The sequence below is a fragment of the Camarhynchus parvulus genome, chromosome 3 (assembly GCF_901933205.1).
Source record: "Camarhynchus parvulus chromosome 3, STF_HiC, whole genome shotgun sequence".
NCBI lineage: Eukaryota > Metazoa > Chordata > Aves > Passeriformes > Thraupidae > Camarhynchus > Camarhynchus parvulus.
The window spans coordinates 57,183,330-57,202,219 of NC_044573.1; the positions used below are offsets into that span (position 1 = coordinate 57,183,330).

The window sequence follows — 18,890 nt, forward strand, 5'->3', positions numbered from 1 at the left end:
TAGGGCATGGTGTGAATAAAACCAAGGTTGTGGGTTCAACCCCTGTTCAATCCCTGTACAGGCCACTCACTTAAAAGTTGGATTCAATGATCCTTTTGGGTTCTTCCAGCTCAGCATGTTCTGTGAAATCTGTGAAATCTGTGACCTTTCCTTTGGCACAATGCTCTCTTCCTTATTGGCTGTTAAAGGAACTTTAGGATGACCAGGAAACTAAATTAGACAGCATTCCACATGTAGTATGCTTTAACTTTTGGTAAGCCCTGAAGTGGTCATGCCGTTGGACTAGATGACCATTGTATGTCCCTTTGTACTGAACTATTCTATTCTATTCTATTCTATTCTATTCTATTCTATTCTATTCTATTCTATTCTATTCTATTCTATTCCCATGTAAAAACCCACTTGTTTCCTCTACGTCTCATTGTGAGCTGTTGGAGTCATTTAAATGCAGCTTTAAACCAGTGTTGGAGAAAGTGGGGAAGAAGGAAGAAGGATCGGGCAAGAAAGATGTAGGAGATTGGAAGAAAGCTGAAGAGTTCACAAGAAAAGTGGAATGTGTAGAGGTGAGGAAGGAAGTAAATCCATCCTCAATCCATCACTGTCTTTCTTATACAATCTTAAGTGGTTTGTGGTGGTCTCTGTGTGTTTTATTGGATTAATCAAGGCAAGACCCAGAGCTGGAACACTGCCATAAGGCCCAGAGAACTATACTGGAGGCAAAATAGTCCCTTTGCCTTTGGTCTTGTGATTGTTAGATTAACTGGCTACCTGAGTTAAAGCATGATTCACTAACACAGTTAAAGGCTGAACCTTTTACATGTATTTCACCTCAGTCACTAAATGCATCTGTAACAAAACCCAGAACAGCTGGTTTGACACATGACACTGTACAGCCCAAGGACTCAATCACAGGGGTTATACCTCCGATCATCCTGACAATACATATTGCATAGGATGCTTTTTCCCTGCCCCTTAATGCTCTTGGGCCTAATCTTGGCCACCAAATGCTTGACCTGAAACTGGAAAATCTTGTGGGAATGAGAACTGTCAGTGTGAAAATTCTGAACCTTCTATGGATTTAGTTGTCTGTTCCTGTGTTTTGAAATACTGTAAGCTTAATGGTTTTGCACTGTAAAAAAATCAGATCAAAACCTAGAATTCACCTCACTATCTCCTACATTAAAGCAGTATTTCAGGCTTCTAAAAGCATGTCATATTAATTTGTAGTGGACAGGAATCTGATGTTAACAGACATTCATGCTTAACATTGCCTTGCGTGACATTTGTTTACAATGTTTTATTTTTGAGTTTCTACATTTTCCCAGCAGCTGTGGCCTGACCTTAAAATTCACAGAAATTAGAAGCATAAATTTTATGATTTTTTGTGGTTTACTCTGGAAAATGGGATAGTGGCAGGGACTAAATCGACTATTCAAAACCAATCCAGTGCTTAAATGCTATGTTGGAATTTAATTAAGATAATAAACCTTGGGAATATGCATGTTTCACTGAGAAACAGTACAGAAAGTCCTATTTCAGATATTAAAAAAACTTATCTTGAATTCTTTGTTTTATGACAAGATTCCTAGCACTGTTTATTTGTACTGAATAGTCTTTTAATGCATGCATCCATGTGGTTTGAATATGACACTCCACGTGCTAATCTAGTTCATCATGCCTGTGCTATTCAAATGCTGCCTCACATGGCCTCTATTTCACACTGTGTCTGTACTACCAAGCTGCAGTAGAAAGACAAGGCAAACCAAAATGAAAAATAAAGCAAGGGTTGTAAATTGCCCACTTCTCCCTATTTCCCTGCCCCAGATAAAGTTTATCTGAAACCTCTTGTTAACACATTGAGCTATCCCAGGAATAGGTTTGCCTTTTCAAAGGCTGATTAGTAGTAGGGAAGCGCAAGCCAATTTAAGATATTGTTTGGATAGCTGGATATTAATTCTAGGATTTCAAATTGCAGAGGGTGCTTTCTAAAATATAAGATGAATAGGTTTGTCTTGTCTCACTTGATAAAACCTACAAATTTGGGGGGCTTTTGTAAGTGTCAATAAGGTCGCAAGAAGGAAAAATTGCTTTTGTGATAAAGAGACATGCGAATGTCAGTGGGAGCTTCTTAATTGTTTTATTATGCTATTATATTTCAACCCCAAGACTGAATTTAAAGTGTATATTGATATGCACCTGAAATCAGAAACATGATTTTCACTGACATTTATGTTCCTGTTTGTAACTCTAATATGTTAATGAGGGAAAGTCTTGGTGGATCAGGCCCAAGGCTTTGCCTTCTGAGACAGAGCCCTGGCTACTGTGAAAAGAGGGAGAGACCACACCATGCTCAGCCACTATTCCTGTGTCTCTGCAATGACAGTGGTTCAATCTGCTGTTGGAAAGGTAGGTGACTTCCTGTGGTTTGGCATATTATGCTCCACTTAAAGAGGGATTTGAGTCAGTATCCTGAGGTTGGTGCTCTGCGTAGTGTGAATACCTCTTTAGTAATAGTTCTGTGTTAGTAAACTCATTGACACAAAGGTATTGCTTAAGAGAAATGGAGCCTGTGCTTAAAATTATGCACAGTTTTAAAGTTCAGCTCATATTGGTTTCCTTAACCATGTTCTAGGAGACAAGACCATTGTGATACTGAAATCTGTAAAATGTTTGCAGGTCATCTGTCAAGCTTCATAAAATCCAGTTTCCTTTAGGAAAGAGTGCCAGGGAAGAATTTTTTAGAGGCAAGCTAATCTTGGGCCAGCTTTGTGCAGAAACTAAAACCATCAGGAGGACTTCAAGTGCAAAGTCAGTATTTTATTTCACCTGTAAAGTTCATGAAACTAAAACAGGTATTATAAAGTATGAGAAAATAGTTATGCTGAAAAGGTAGAAATGTATAATCAATCACATGACTTACTGGGTCTGCTGAGGAAGGTGAGACTGTCAGCCAAAGCACAGAGAGCATGGTAAGTCGGTGCATGGAGGCAGGAGTCTGTTTCTCCCATGGCTTCCAAGTTCTGTGCTGCACTGAGCTCTGGGAGGAAAGCCAGGAAGATTTTCTCAAAGGGAAAGGGCATGCAGGAGGGCACCCAGCTTCTGCTGCCTTGGAAAATCAACTCTAAGTGCAGAAAACTCTTATGGAAACAGAACTAAAAGACACTTTGTGATGGTTAAACCCAGAGCCTTCACGCCTTCCTCCTCACTGTCTTCCTCCAGCAGCAACCAAAGCAAAGCATGGGCAGCCATTTCCAGTGAGGAACTTAAAAAACAGCCTGGATCACTACAGGCTTCTCACTAAATAAGTCACTGTTGCAAAATGTTGCTTATCCTTTCTACTAGATGTTTTGTGAGGCATGTGCACAAATAAAATCTCTGTTTTTCAAGAGCAAAGGCCTAAATTGCCCCCAGTTGCTGTGTCACAACAGGTTTTTTCTGCTGTGCAACCCCTCAAGGACCACCAGTAACCCTTGGATACTGGAAAAACAGGTTTACTTATCCCACCCAACTGGGTAATTTCTCCTCTGCATACTTTGTAGAAGAGAAATATGTGATAAGCTGAACTAATTCACACAGAACTTCCTCATGAATTAGGGCTTCTGGCTTCTGCAGTCATTCCTCTGCAAATGCCTCAAAGGATTATCCTGGATTCAATATTCTGAACAAATAAACACCCACAAACAGGAATACATATTTCAGGTTTTAATTAAAAGGCCTTGTTTTGGATGGCAGTATGTGTTTTATTATAGTAAGCATATTCTCCCTTGAAAGCTTTTTAAAATTTTTCCTTTCTCTCTTTTTTTTTCCTGCCACTCTGCACGTGTTTCTGTCTTGATGGAGAATTTGAGTGTCTACGTAACAAAGGATGAGAGAAACGGTGACTGTGATATCCAGTTGCAAACAGAATTGTCATCTCACACATCAGTTCAAAACAACTTTTCTTAGGGTACCTGAAAAGAGGTACACACTATTACCATGTCTGCCAATAGCAAGGCTATGATGCATTCTTCTTTTTTAATTCCAACTGGTAACTAAGTACCTCACAGCTGATGGCTCAATCTTTCCCCTGCCCCTTTCCCACTACGGAGGAGAATTGGAAAAAAAAAAACGTTAAACCTCATGAGTTAAGAGCAGTTTAATAATTGAAATAAACAAACAAAAAGAATAATTCTAATTATAATAATGATTATAATAATAATAGCAATGACTGTGATGAAAAGGGAAGAGGCAGAGAGGGAGAGGAATAAAAACCAAGATAAACAAGTGATGCACAACACAATTGCTCACCTCCTACTGACTGATGGCCAGACTTTTCCTGAGCAGTGATCAGTGGTTCCCAGCCAACCCTTCCCAGTTTATAATCTGGGCATAATGCTCTAGAATAGAATATATATTTTATATATAGTATAGAATATTCCTTTGGCCAGTTCCTTTCAACTTTATGTCTTGGCCATGCTCCCTCCCACTTTCTTGGGTGCCTGCTCACTGGAAAGGGAAAACTGGGCATAGGAAACCGAAAAGTCTTTGATTTAGGGTAAAGCACTACTCAGCAGCAACTAAAGCAGTGTGTTATCAACATTGTTCTCATACTAAATCCAAAACACAGCACTGTACCAGCTACAGGGAAGAAAATAGACTCTCTACCAGCTGAAGCAGGACAATTCTACTGATAGATTTTCTGCTGAGCACTTTTCTTGGGCAAGATAGTGTACAAATCACATTAACTAAGAGAATTATACCATTTCTAGATCCTTATATATCTATCACTTCTTGCCCAGTAATCACCTCTAAGAAATTTCATTTGTGACTATTTTTTCCAGATGAAAATGGACAGTAATTGAGGACCACTGAAAACAGATTTAAGAAGATATTGAACACCTTACATTTAAAAGGAAAGCCCATATGATCCATAGCATTTCTTTTGAGTTCATGGAGATGAAAATTTGAATAGTAAAACAAACAAACAATCATTAAAATGAAGGCCTACAGTGTTGAGAAGGTTAAGGGAGGAAGGATTGCTAGGAAAATCTGATGTGAATTGCATCTCACTGCCCTCCTTCTCAAGTGGCCCAGAGCACAGATGTTGGAGGTAATGCTCTGGAATCACAACCTTCCCTCAAACCCTTCCCACTGCTCTACCATAATCTGGAGGAGGAAGTGATTTCAGTGGTCCACCACAAGGCTCCTTAAAAAACCACATGGGAGTTGCTCAACCTGTCTATTAGATAGTGATGCAAATAGCACAGACAGTGGACAACAATTTTTATGTACTCTGATACAGCCTCAGGGAATAAAAGGATTAAATCCCACTTGTCCTAATAATGTTACTCCAAGGAGTCAGCCTAAAGGGTTAACCATTAGAACCAGAATTGTGGTGTACCAGAAGAAAAGAAAAAGAATTCGATTTGCCACACACCACATCAGCTCCTTCTGGATCATCAGTGTCATCAGGTGTCTTGCAACCAATATCTGCTGCTTGGAGAGAAGCACCTTGGCAGGCATAGAATTAAAGTACATATTTATAGCCCTCATCTGCAGAGATCAGAATGCAGCCAGAGGCATAAGATTAGCTGAGGCTTCTCTTGACTCCCCATCTCTCAGCAATACAGTAATTCCACTCCTTTTGATGGGCACACACGGGGTAGGACTTGACCCTGTCAGGCTGGCTCTCTGCTAGCAGCTTACATACTCTCCAAAGCAATACAGCTGCACATTTGCTCTATGTTTGCCAGTTATTAATTTTGAGCAGCCATTTCAGTTTCATATTGTGGAGCAGAGCCAGAGAGAAAGATGTCTCTTGTTAAGTAAAGTCAGAGATTTTTAACGTCAGTCACAATCATCTACTTTGTCCTCTTGCACAAAACTGTGGGGCAGAGTGTAAGTCCACTTTTTGTGTTCCATATCTCCTTTATCTTCTCTGGAAAAGGACCAACTCCCTCCCACACTCTCCTTTGTCCAGGTTAATCATCCCTCACTTTTGGCAGCCCCCCAGATGACTTCCACTGGATCTTCTGTGAAAGCCTTTGCCAGAGTTACATTATGTGGGCGCTTGGAGCTGTCCGGGGATGGTGCTGGTGGGTGACAGCGGCACATGTGTCCCCCAAGCCCAGCTCTGTCCCAGTGTCCTCACAGGCACACACCTCACCACCACCACCCACTCCGAAGGCTCCTGCCGTCCCCTTTGATGGCACAATGTGCCCTTTGAAATCAAGATCAGCTACTGCTGAACCTGGCCTTTAGTGGGAAGTGGTTAGCCACCTGGCTCTTTCTGGTAATACCCAGAAAAGCCAGAAGCCAGGAAAATAAAAAAGCTGTTGGGTTTAATAAGCCTGGAATAAAAATCTGGTCTTGGCAAAGCCAGTCATTAGCTAAGTCCTGCCATCTCATGGCAGCTTTACAGTGACTTGTTTGCATCCTTCTCTAGTACTGATCATTTGTTACACACAGTCTTAGATGGTCTGTCTGTGTTACTTCATATCTTCCTTATCTTTGCTTGGACCTTGTTTTGTTAACAACCCAGTCCTCCTTTTCAAAATCTAAAGTACTTCTGCCCACTTCCCTCCTAAGCTGTAAGTCAAATTAATTGCTTTCCAGAGTTTATACCTCAGAAACCTGAATTCTTTCAAGTATTGCAATGGCCATTTTCTGAATCTCACCATAAAGAATTTGATCTCACACAATGCAGGTACAGGAAAAAAATGCCAAGCAACAAATTAATACCAAGGGAATCCAATATTTCAGTAATAAGAGCTGCTGAGCAGCTTCCAATTTGCTTCTACCTCCTGGCAGGAAAAGGTCAAAACAAGGACGTTTTTCATTCATGTATCTCACTTGAATGTTGAGCACCCTCAAGCTCACAGTATTTCTCAGTTATTCTCAGATTTTTCTGCTTCTCTGGTGTATGTTAATTTCTCTTTAAAAAATTTATTTACTGCATAGCAGTAAAGTAAGGAAGTAAGGAAATAAGGAAGTAAGGAAGGAAGATGTCACATGAAGTTTGAGATGTTTCTTTGCTTACAGCCCAGGTATAGAGTTCATTAGTTTGGCCATGTTGGCTCAAACAAAAAGTCCACTTAATCAGTGTGTAACCCTGCCTCCTACCATATAATCTCCAGTCAATAACAAGTGCTGAGAGACAATGCAGAAGAAGAGGCCCATGCAGCATGCACAGTTGGCCTTATTCCTATCTGTAGTTTAGAAAACTTCGAGAAAATTATTGAGGAATTATTTTTACAATTGTGAACAATAGTTCTGGATGGATCTTTTCTTCACACATATGGAGAAATAATGTTTGACACCCAGCATTTAATGATTTAACTGACCGATAATTTTCACATTGGAAGTATCTTGTGATAGTGAGTTCCAGGGCTGAAATACACATTGTGTGAAAAAGCATATCCTTCTGCCTCACCTAACTGCTGTATCTGGTAATTTCACTCAGATTCTCTTGGTTTGTATCCTTTTGAATGTGACTAACCCTACTGCTCTTCTATCCCACAACACTTCACCAAAGCTCTTTGAGAGTGAAAAGCACAGTGTCTCATTTGTGTCTAACCCCGTGTTCCTTAACTCTTTCAAAATGACATGTTTTTCCTTAGGACTCTTTTCTCAAGACACTGTGCCCATCCTCCTTTCCAGCTGATATTAGTCAGCTTTATCCTGGCTCCAGCTAGGAGCTTGGTATAGTCTAGCAGGATGATCCCTTCCTGCATCCCAGTGGAGTGTTTCTTTAATACTGGGATGTCACTGCCTCTGTCCCTGGCCTCTCATCCTCTCAGCCAGTACACTCAAAATATTTGGCTGCCTGATGATGATACTGCAAGTAACATTTCAGCAGTCATACTGTGTTTTCTTTGTCTGGGTACAATGTATGCCTTTTCTAAAGGCACTTTCCTATTTCTAGTAGTTTTCTTCATTCAGTAGTTTATCTGTGCTATTTCTCATTCGTTTGTTTTTATGTATATTTTAAGCCTTCAACCATGTAGTTTAAACATCCTCCAGAGCACCACTGAAGCCCTTACCCTGATCTTTATAGAAAGATTTCTTATGTTAATATTGTTCTCCTTTCAAAACAAAATGGGGTAGGGTCTTGGCTTTTCCTTTTCTATAAGAATATTGAATGTTAAATGTTATAACCAGTGTAACAGAGCATCTTGCTCATAGTTGCATCTTGAACTACCCAGGCTCAGCACTGAAGCACAATTTGCCTTTTATTCTCTCATTAAATACCCAACAAAGTGCTTAAAGGAGCCATCATCTCTGGTATGTAAAATGTACTCCCAGCACTGTGCTCAATTATGCATGATTTATTCAGTCTTAATGGGACTAGCTGAAATCTTCCATTACTATTCTGCTTCCTTCTTGCACAGCCCCTGTGACTTTGTTTAGAGGTGGATGTCACCATCCTGGTCGTGGGGCTGTATATTATATCTGAATCCTCTTCTCTTTCCACTTGGGCAAGGAATATCAGGCCATTTAGTTTCTGGGATACTTAATGAAACAGTTAAGCTTTCTGAGCCAATGCAGTATTTCTGTCTGCATTTGCAGTGTGTGTTCTTTCCTCTATATTGTACCATAATAAAGGACCGTTAAACTGCACAATTTTTCTTAACTGCTGTCAACACACAACACACTCTGGGTCAGCAAAGGTGAGTTACTGCCTGCAGCAACACACCCTGCAGTTCTTGAATCGAGCACAGAGAATCATGCTGCCCAGCCCTTAGCCTCATCTCCTACCTACCTCTAACCTGGGGATCACCAGCTCTTTTCCCACCCATTCCCACCAGCTGGGGGTGGCTGGAGCAGACACTGAAACCTCCAGAGTGTGTGCAGTGTGATTGCTATCGCAGCATCCTTTGGGAATACTGCTGGCTTACACAGCAGATGGAGGGCTGGGGGGTGGAGGGTGGTACTTGGGTCCTCTTTTCAAGGACAGGCTGATTTCCCCTGTAGAATGCCACTGCTCAGGCTGGTGAAGGCAGAGCACAGGGGTGGCTTGGCAGCGACTTTGGGAGCGTGAAAGTTAAATGTCTGCAGTGTTGTGTGTGCACAGCGCAGAAGGCAGCAGCAGTCATTATGAATGGGACCTGAACCTAGCTGCTGGCTTCCCCAGAGCAAGTCACATCCCTGCCATACCTACAGCAGCTGCTGCTTTTTGGCAAAGGTACAAATAGTAAACACAATCCCAGAGAGGTGCTAAAAGCAAAGAATCGATGGTTATTGCTGCTTCAGCTTGGGGAAAGGAGTAAACAGGCTGTAGTGTCAGATTTCTACAACTGCTCTTTCTCCCTGGGGAACGAGCCTATCCACTCCTTGCCAGCTAAGCAGAGGTCAGGGCCATGCCAGAGGGTGTAGCTACCATCAGCAGACTTGAAGAACAGTCCTGGTGTTTTGGTGGCATCTGTCTAAACTAAATAAGTGGTTGCAATAAAAGCAGCTAGCCACTATTACAGCTGATGCAGATCCTCAAGTATTTTGGTTCCTTAACAGGAAAGGAACACGATTCAAACCTCCAGACAAATTATCAGTTAGGCTGAAAGGGCCAGTCTGTCATTGGAAAACTGCATGGTGTTGGAGTTACTGCAGTGCCACACATTTCAGCTGCAGCATGAGCCATCCTCTAGTGCCCAGAGAACTGCTTTGTTCCTGGAGATTGGTTTATGCCCAGCAGACAGTGGGTTTGGATTCCTTCAAACTTTATTTTAATTCTAATGTGACAGTAATTATCCCTTTTACCAGTTTTTGATGTGAACACTTTTTGCAGCCGAGCCTGTGTGGTGGCTGGCAGGCCATCCTGTGGAGATGAACTGCAGGGGCTGTGAATGCACAATTCAGAACGGCTCCTTTGCCTCTCCTTACTTGCTGTTTTACTTTTCAGGTCCTGAAGTGTTGTGACTAACAATGCTAGTTTCAATAGCCCTGGTGCTGAGGGCGTGCTAAATACAATCATGACATCCCCATGACTTTGCTCAGGTGCAGGGCTAGCTGGCTTGGCAGGGAAAGACACCTGATTGGGAAGTCAGTTCACTTCTTTGCTCCTGCCTTGTCTGTAGGCACATCACAGAATGCACCAAGGGTGCTTCTTTACAGCAACGTTTGTCTTGTCAGCAGCAAGGGTGTTAAAGCTTGACGTGATCCAAGTAATTAAAAAAAAAAAAAAAGAAAAGAAACAAAAGCATCTCTGTGGCTGCTGTTAGATGTGGTGGTTTTGTAATGGCCACTTGACTATGCCCAGCAGTGTTAGGCCATTATGAAGTGTAGTCTTCAGTCTCTGTAAAAAAATTATCACTCTTCTGGGTCACTCCCATAGTGGGAGTGAGCCTTTTTAAATTTTTCTTCAAAAAATATAAAAATCTGGCCCAAGTCCACAAAAAAAAAAATTAATTCAAATCTATGGTACTAAGAAATCTAGAATTTGCTCAAGTCTGCTCTATTGACTCTAAACTCAGGGGTTTTTTTCCAATTTCAGCTAGTCCTTTTTAGTTTCTTTCTGGAGCACTTTTTTTTCCTACCTTTACCAGTGAAACACACTTGGACGTACAGGAGCTTGGTTTTAGAATGTATCTTTTAGACTGTCCAGTGCAAGTGTTCGGGGTAAAGTCCTATCTGTCACTTTGCAGAAATAATGCATCTTGCTTGTCATCAAAAGGAGAGGGTGGAGTTGGTTTTTAATTAACAGGTTCTTGTTAATTAAACAAATTAACAAGAACCCATACACAAACAAACCCAGCTGGGCTTTGGGTTTCTTTGTGTATGGGTTCTTGTTAATTTGTTTTCTGATAATCAGGAACAGTACAAAAATGTGTCTTTGTTTTTTTGGTTTTTTTTTCTCTTGCTATCAGTGTGATTACACAGCCAGCTCTTCGTGTCTGAATTTGCTTTTGGGAGCTAGCAGCAGCACCAGCATTTAGATCACCTGTGGCGTGGTGTGGCATGATATGAAGGAGTCAAAAATCAGTCCCTCTCTCTTCATTTATACCTCAGCAATCTCATTTATGTGCAGCAGAGAGATGGAATAGCAAGCATAGTTCAGTGTGGAAGGTTGATTTATAAGGTGGCATAAACACACAGTGCCCCTCTGAGGCTGAAGATTGCTTTGGTTTGCTGCGCCACTTCCATTAGTGTTATGTCACTCGAGAGTTATTTAGTCAGAACTTGCTTTCATACCCAGATGTGCAGTCAGAGCTCACCTCCCCAGTCCAGTGCCACCTGTCACTGGCTCAGGCACCCACTGGACAGGGATGAAGGGATGGTGACCCCAAGTGATGCTGCTTGCTGCACATTCTGCCTGCAGAGCGGGGGTCCTCACAAACCTAAACCCCTGAAAATCAACTTATTCTTTCAGGTGGCCTCACCTGAATCCATGGACTACCTAGATTTACAGCAAGGAGAGTCATCCTTCCAAAGAAACATTTTTTTCCTTGTATTTCAGTGTCCTGGTTGGTCCTGAGTGAAATTTTCCCTGGTGGGATCAGAGGACGGGCCATGGCTTTGACATCTAGCATGAACTGGGGTATAAACCTCCTCATCTCCTTGACGTTTTTGACTGTAACTGGTAAGATTTCTCCGTGTCCTTCCAAGTTTATATTCTTCTAGTGGGCAAAATAAGTCTCTCTTATACAAAAGCATTGCCAAAATTGCAGCTGTGAAAGCCCAGGAGAAAAGGTCTCTGTTTAGGTGTTGGTGTAACTTCACCATCCACACCACATCTTTCTTTGTGCCAGTAACTTCAGCCCCACAGTGCTGCTGTCAGACCTTGCACATCCACTCCACAGGCTGTGAAACTCAGGTCTTGAAAACACCATTGCCTTGGTAGGCTGAAAATACATAATGTTGAGGATTAAGTCCTGCATCTTCTGAAATCAATGCAAGTTCTGTTCTAGATCAGACATGTTTAAACACAATCCCATTTAATTCATTCCTTTTCACAGGAATGTCTCGGCTTTCAGAAAATTTTCTTTAGAAATAAATGCCTTTGTGAGGTTAAAGACTTTCACATTTGAATGTAAGAAAGTAGAAGACTACCATATATGACTTCTAATGTTATGATAATCAAAGGGGAAGGTTAAATGCTGATGCTGAAATTTACTGATTAGCAAATTTATTTTTCTAATTTTATATTATATGAGGCTTTGCAAATTTTAGTTTTTTAGTCTTATTGTGACAAAAATACATGTTGAAAATCAAAATATATAAGAGAGTAGAAATTCCAGGTTTCCCTTAAGTCCACATTGCTCTCCTCCAGAGGCAGACAATCAACTCACAAAAAATGAACATAGTTTTCACCCTGTTAGATGTTTTTTGAGACAGATTTGAAAATGAGTGTGATCTGTTACTAAACTGGATTTCACATTTGCATTTTCTTTCCAAAAAAAAAAAAGTAAGAGAGAGAGAAAAAAAACCCCACATCCTCCATCCTGAGTGTTATCTTGATTAAAACCAGGAAAAATATGACAGGTAAAGTTCACTGTGCTCACACTGTCACTTTAATTGGATCACGAGTCTTCTTCAAAAGGAAACCATCCAGTTACTCCCACTCACTGTCCATCACTTTGCATCACAGAACTGCACTCCTGCACTGCACAAGCTTTTGGACAAAGCCAAACAAGAAAATGCATATTGTAGGCAGTCTGGCTGCCAGCACTTGCTCAGTCCTTGGACCAGACTTGAGTTATTCCTAAGGAAATGTCTCCAAAACCACCTGGTGCAGACCTCAGGTGCTCAGTGTCAGCTGTTTCACTGGGAGGTCCCCTCTTGTCATGCAGCATTACTCGTTAATGTACATCTCTCTGTTATCCTGGTCTCAGTTTCACAGACTGTAAAGCCCCAGTAACTCCCTTGGCTTAACTGGGTCTAATCTGGATTTATGAAAGTGTAAGTACAGGAAAACAGGCATTCCTCATCTATGGCAGAAAGGCAGGATTGGGAATTCTATTGTCAAATGAATACACACGGAGGTCACAGTGGCCAGCAGCATCTGCACATAGGTGCTGATGCAGAGGTACCAGCTGGATCAGAAGCTTCAGCTGCAATTTTCAGCTCATGACACAACTGGCAAATGTCTCAACTGCCCAGGGGGCTGCAGCACACTTTGGGTTTGTACACACTTTACTTTCCAGGGGCTGCAGAGTGCATCCCTAGGCCTGAGGATCTACCTGCCCCTGGACTGTAGGCTCAGAAAACCACCAGTTCTTGGATAGCCCCACTAAGAGTTCACTCTTGGATCACTTTCTGGCACAGCACCCGTGACTCTCAGTGGAAATGCTGGGCACTGACAGGTGGGGAGGATTAGCTGGAGACAACTGTAATAGTGTGAAAAATGCTTGGATTTACTCCAAGAAAGAATGTGCACCAAAATCAGACCCAGGCAAAAATCCAAGGCACTCATGATCCCCACTGCCTTCCCACAAACCAGTAACAATGGCTACTCACTGTTTTCATCCAGAGTGATTGCAAATAAAATAAACCAATAGGTTCATGCTAAGTGGACCAATATGAACTCATTAATTTTCTTTCATAAGGAGTATTAGAAAAAGCAAAGCCACTCTTCTTTTTCAATGTATGTGAGCTGAGAATAGCAGCCTGGCTTCTTTCTAACTTCTGTGCTTTAGGGGCTATATCCTATAAAATACAGCAACAGGAAGAAAAATTGCAGTATTTGAAAATTAAAAAAAGATATGTTTTCTTCCTTTGTAGAGCTCATTGGCTTGTCCTGGGTGTGCTTCATTTACACAATAATGAGTCTAGCATCACTGGCTTTTGTTGTCATGTTTATACCAGAGACAAAAGGATGCTCTTTGGAGCAAATATCCATGGAACTAGCTAAACAGTAAGTACCAAGCATGTGACTGCATCCCCCAAGTGTCAGAGGGACAAAGCCTTTAAGCGCCACATATTGAAAAAAATTAAACTATTGAAAAAAAGGAAACTATTGGGAAAAAAAAAGGAAACTAAAGGAAAAATCTGATTCTCTCAAGGCTTGAGCTTGCACATGTTGATCTCAGCAGCCAACCAAACATTTTGTTGGTGCTGAAGGACTGACCCTAAAGGCAAGGTGGGTTTTGAGCACCCCTTTGAGGACCTGCAGCCAAGCCTGGCTCCCCAGCACTTTTGCTGTCTGGCATTCCTGGATTGGGGGGGTGAGTCTGATCTTGCATTTAGGACTGTGTGTTTTGAGTTGCATGCAGAAAATGGGAGGGAGAGATCCTGTATTTCAAATTGGCTTGTTCTGGGTGTTGCTTCAAGGCTCCATGTGGATTTTGATAGATGAGCTTTTCTTGTGTCTTTACTAAATGCTGTAGACAGGTGAGGGTCAGACTCTTCTCCCAAGCAACAAGTGACAGAACAAGAAGAAATGGTGTCAAATTGCATCAGAGGAAGCTTAAATTGGATATTTGGAAAAAATTCTTTACTGAAAGGGTGGTAAGGTGTTGGAAAAGGCTTCTCTGGGAAGTGGTGGAATCACCACCCCTGGACATGTTCAAAAATTATCTAGATCTGGTACTTGGGGACATGGTGTCATGGTGAAGATAGCAGTGTTCAGTTAACAGCTGGACTTGATGATTTCAGAGGCCTTTTTTGACCTAAACTAAGCTACAAGCCTAGATACTTTATTTTGGCAGTTAAAATAATTAGTATGTGAACATCTTAGTATCATCCTGTATTTCTACTTTTTAGCTTACAGGAGAATATTTGCAATTCAGCCAGGCATGAAAGAGCTTGTTTGTAGACTAATTATTTTACGGACTAACGACTGTGCTGCCGCTGGCCCTCGGGCCGTCCCTTCCCCTCCCCTTAGGGAAGGGCACCCATCCCTGCCGGAGCCGGAGCCGCAGCCGGAGCCGGCGGTGCGCGGGCGCTGCGGGGAGAGCGTGCGGCGGGGCCGCCCCCGCGCGGGCAGGCAGGGCAGCGCCGGCAGCCGCCGCAGCTTCCCGGGGCATCCCGGGGCATCCATCCCGGGGCATCCATCCCGGGGCATCCCAGGGTATCCATCCCGGGGCATCCATCCCGGGGCATCCATCCCGGGGCATCCCGGGGCATCCATCACGGGGCATTCCGGGGGCATCCATCCCGGGGCACCCCGGGCGCTGTGGTGGCTCTCCGGGATGCGCTCTGCCATCGGCTGCCTGCAGTGGCCAACGCGTGCGGGTTTTGTGCTTCTGCAGGAAATACGTGAGGACGCCCTTGTGCGGGGTGAGCCAGCGCAGAGAGAAACTGGTGCCGGTGGAACTTGACAAGAGAGAGAAAGAGCAGCTCTACTAGCGGCGGGGCAAGCAAAGCAGCCTTCACCAAAAGACTGATTAAATAAAAGGAAAATGCCCTGTGATGCTCACACTCTTATGGGACATGTGGTATTGTTTTTATATACAAGATATTATCTCTTTTATTTCTTGGTAGAACTTCTTTCAGTGGCAGTTTACAGCCAACATTAAAGGTTGTTATAATTTACAACTGGAAATCTGGACTCTGTTTCAAACCAAGATCCCTCAGATCCCCTGAGATTACCTCTTGCATACAGGAGGTGAATGGAAACTGGAATATTGCACACAATTCTCCTATTCATATTCAATGAGTTCAGTCTGGAAGAAGTGCAAAGAAGAATCAGAGTGCCAGGGAGAAGAAGGAGTCTCAACAGGAGGAGCCTACCAAAAACAGGTCTGTTTAGGCTAGCAAAAATGGGTCTGAAAACAGTGAACAATTCTCTGTCGGTAAGTCAGGGAAAACAATGCTATGGAAAAAATACTATGTCCAATGCTGTGTCCAAAAAATGGACGACTGTGGAAACCAAAGGATGACATTAGTGCAGAACTACTGGTATAAACTTTTTATAAATTAATTTAGGATTCAGCTTAACAAGACTTGAAAAATGATCTTGTTCAGCTGAACTTAATTATTTGTAATGCAGAGTACAGTCAACTTGTAAGAGGAATTTTACATACATTTTCTCAGTAGGGCCAGGATTCAGTGACCTAGGAAATACTCCTCAGAAAACATTGTTAGACTTTTTAATGTGGGACATTAAATGCATCACTCTCTACAACTAGCTGAAAAGACATTGTAGCCGGGCGGGGGTAGGCCTGTTCTCCCAGGCAATCAGTGGCAGGTTGAGAGGAAATGGCCTCAAGCTGCACCAAGGAAGGTTCAGGCTGGGTGTCTGGAAGAATTTTTTCACTGAAAGGGCAGTGAAGCATTGGAATGGGCTGCCCAGGGAGGTGGTGGAGTCATCATCTCTGGAAGTGTTCAAGAAATGACTGGACGTGGCACTTAGTGCCGTGGTTTAGTCAAAGACTGGACTTAATATTGGAGCTCCTTTCTAACCTTATTGATTCTATGATTTGCATAAGAAATTAATCCGAACTGACAATGGCTTTACAGAAGAGGAGAGAGGATTTCTGTGGCCTCATTTCCAGGAAAGTTGGAAACTGAAGGTACCACAGTTGATGCCAAAATAATTTTATTTCTTAACACAGGGCACATTCTGGCTTTTGGACTCAGAAAGTGAGAATTGTGTGGTACATGGCAGCACACAGGAAGCAACCATAATCACTGCAGATCATAAATTATATCCAATTCTTGGTTACTGCTTAGCAAGTGTATCCTGAAGTACTCAAAAAGTCTTTACAAAGGGTTATCCATATGGCTCTCATAAAAGAACATTGGTATTTTTTTCTTAGTGGGTTAATAGTTGTTGTTAGAGTGATCAGTAGATAAATATATATTAGCACATAAATAAATGATTTGTTGTTTAAAGAAAAAAACCCCAAAGCATGCTTTAAAAGCATGTTGGCTGTCTCTGTGGCCACAAAGTGGCATTTCTTCCAGCACTTCATTGAGGCAGCTGGAAGACTGACAGAGTCAGCTGGAGTGCAGATACTAGTTTGAACTAAGCACATGATCCCACTTTATTTGCTGTCTCATAGCATTAAAACCACCTGACTGTGTTCTGCACTGATGGAAAAGTGACTTACTGACACAAATAAAGTTTTACTTCTGAGCAAAGCAGGTCAGTTCTGATCAGATTCTCACATGGTCACACTTCTAGATACTGACATCACAAATTTATATGCACAAGTCTAGTCAAGACAGTGAGCTCATGTTCAAAACCTGAAAAAAAACTATTGAAGCCAAGGCCATTATTTGCCTGAAGTCACTGAAAATTTAGCTACCTCAGGATGACAGCCTTAATTTTATAGCACTGATATCTATGAAAATCTCTTTACCTGCTTCGTGTTTATGTGCTGGAGGATGGTTATCAGTATCATGCATTCTACGGAGTCAGCTTCAGAATGAGAAATATTAAGGTGACTCTGGGTAGTCTTCCAGATATGCTGCCAACATAATTCTTATACTAACAACTGCCTGGGATTAAATCCAGTAATATTTAGTATTACTGTATTTTAAGACTGTATTGCAGGAAAATAATTTATTTCCTGATCCTGGACTTTACCAGGTAGTGGACTATTTGCATTTCCTTTTGCATCCCCATTTACTCTGGCTGGTACTGTTTTCTGATAGCTGCCTCCAGATAGCAGATGTTTGCACACACAGTCCAAGTCTGTACTGGCTTTAAATTCTATTACATTGTGTTTAGTGAAAGGGGCTTCTGCAAAATCTTTCTCAGCATTGTAGCTTCCCAGACAAACCTCTGCTGTAATAAATTTTCTGAATGTTCTTACAAAAACAAATTTAACTTAGAACATACCATAGAAATTGTCTCCCCAGTTTACAGGTTTTGGGATCATTGCAAACTCTTCTAAACTTTTCCTATCCACACCTATTTAGTGCAGAAACAAATAAGTAAAAATGCCATATTCCTGAAGAAGGGATAGTTTCAATACTGGTTTTACTGATGAGACACTGATAGACCTTCAGATAACTCCTACAAGTGAAAATGCTGTAGTCAAGGACTTTTAAAATCATTATAACTACAGTCTTAATTGTAGTCCTACAGACTTAGCCTTATATAACCTATAAATGTAGCCATAATTGTATGGTGTTTTATAATAAAGCCTGCACATCTGATGACACAGAGCTGGCACTCACCATCTCATCAACTATGAAAATACAAGGGAAAAAAAGGATACATTTCACAAATCACATCCCTGGATCTCTGAAGCACTCCACAAAGAAATTTGTCCCAGATCTAAAATTATTCAGTATCTTCATCAATGGACTGGATTACAGAACAGAATATGCTTATTAAATATGCAGGCAACGCTAAGCTGGGAAAGACTGGGTTGGAATTCAAAACTGTGCAAATCTGTGAAAAAAGCAGCATATAATTCTGAAAACGAAAGCACAAATTTCTCTGGTAACACTCACTGCAAGTCAGAGAATGATAAAATGGTGCTAGAAACGGCAGGAAAAGTTCCAGTAGCTGTGACAACCCACAAGCCAGCAATGAGTCAGAGTTATCAATCTACTGCCCTTAGTGGGGTGTATAAATAGAACCAACCCTTCTCTCTAAAGGATGTGAAATGAACTTTTTATGGCACTGCCAGTGCTACAGCTGAGCACTGTGGGGAGTTTTGCATGGGATCCACATGGAGAAACCAGGAACAGATGAACAGTGCTCTAGGAAACATGGTCACTGAGGAAGAGGTGGTTGATTGACAGGTAAGTATATCCAAAGCACTGCTCCCCACACTGGAGGTGAGAGCCATCCCACTGGGACACACTGTCTGGCCTGGATCTCCTATTGAGCATGGGGGCTGTGTGCACACACAGGAGAAAGCATCAGCAGCAAGGCCTATTCCAAACTGAGGTGGGGACCTACTTATTCAGAGCAGAAGGAAAAGGAGTGATATCCCTGAGAATAAGCATACACCAGCAGATGCCCTTCATCATCAGAGGTTTTAAAATGTAGTTTTCATAGTTTGAGGCTCCCTTAG

General features: G+C 41.9%; 1 protein-coding gene across 1 annotated transcript in view; it reads left to right on the top strand.

Annotated features, from left to right (window-relative positions):
- Window positions 1-15,402, top strand: part of SLC2A12 (solute carrier family 2 member 12) — a 30,390-nt gene extending 14,988 nt beyond the window's left edge. Inside the window, exons 3-5 of the mRNA XM_030945688.1 lie at window positions 11,432-11,554; window positions 13,696-13,828; window positions 15,165-15,402. Of these exons, the coding sequence (XP_030801548.1) occupies window positions 11,432-11,554; window positions 13,696-13,828; window positions 15,165-15,261 (353 nt within the window). The 3' untranslated portion in view covers window positions 15,262-15,402. The remainder of the gene's footprint in view (window positions 1-11,431; window positions 11,555-13,695; window positions 13,829-15,164) is intronic.
- Window positions 15,403-18,890: the final 3,488 nt, after the last annotated feature.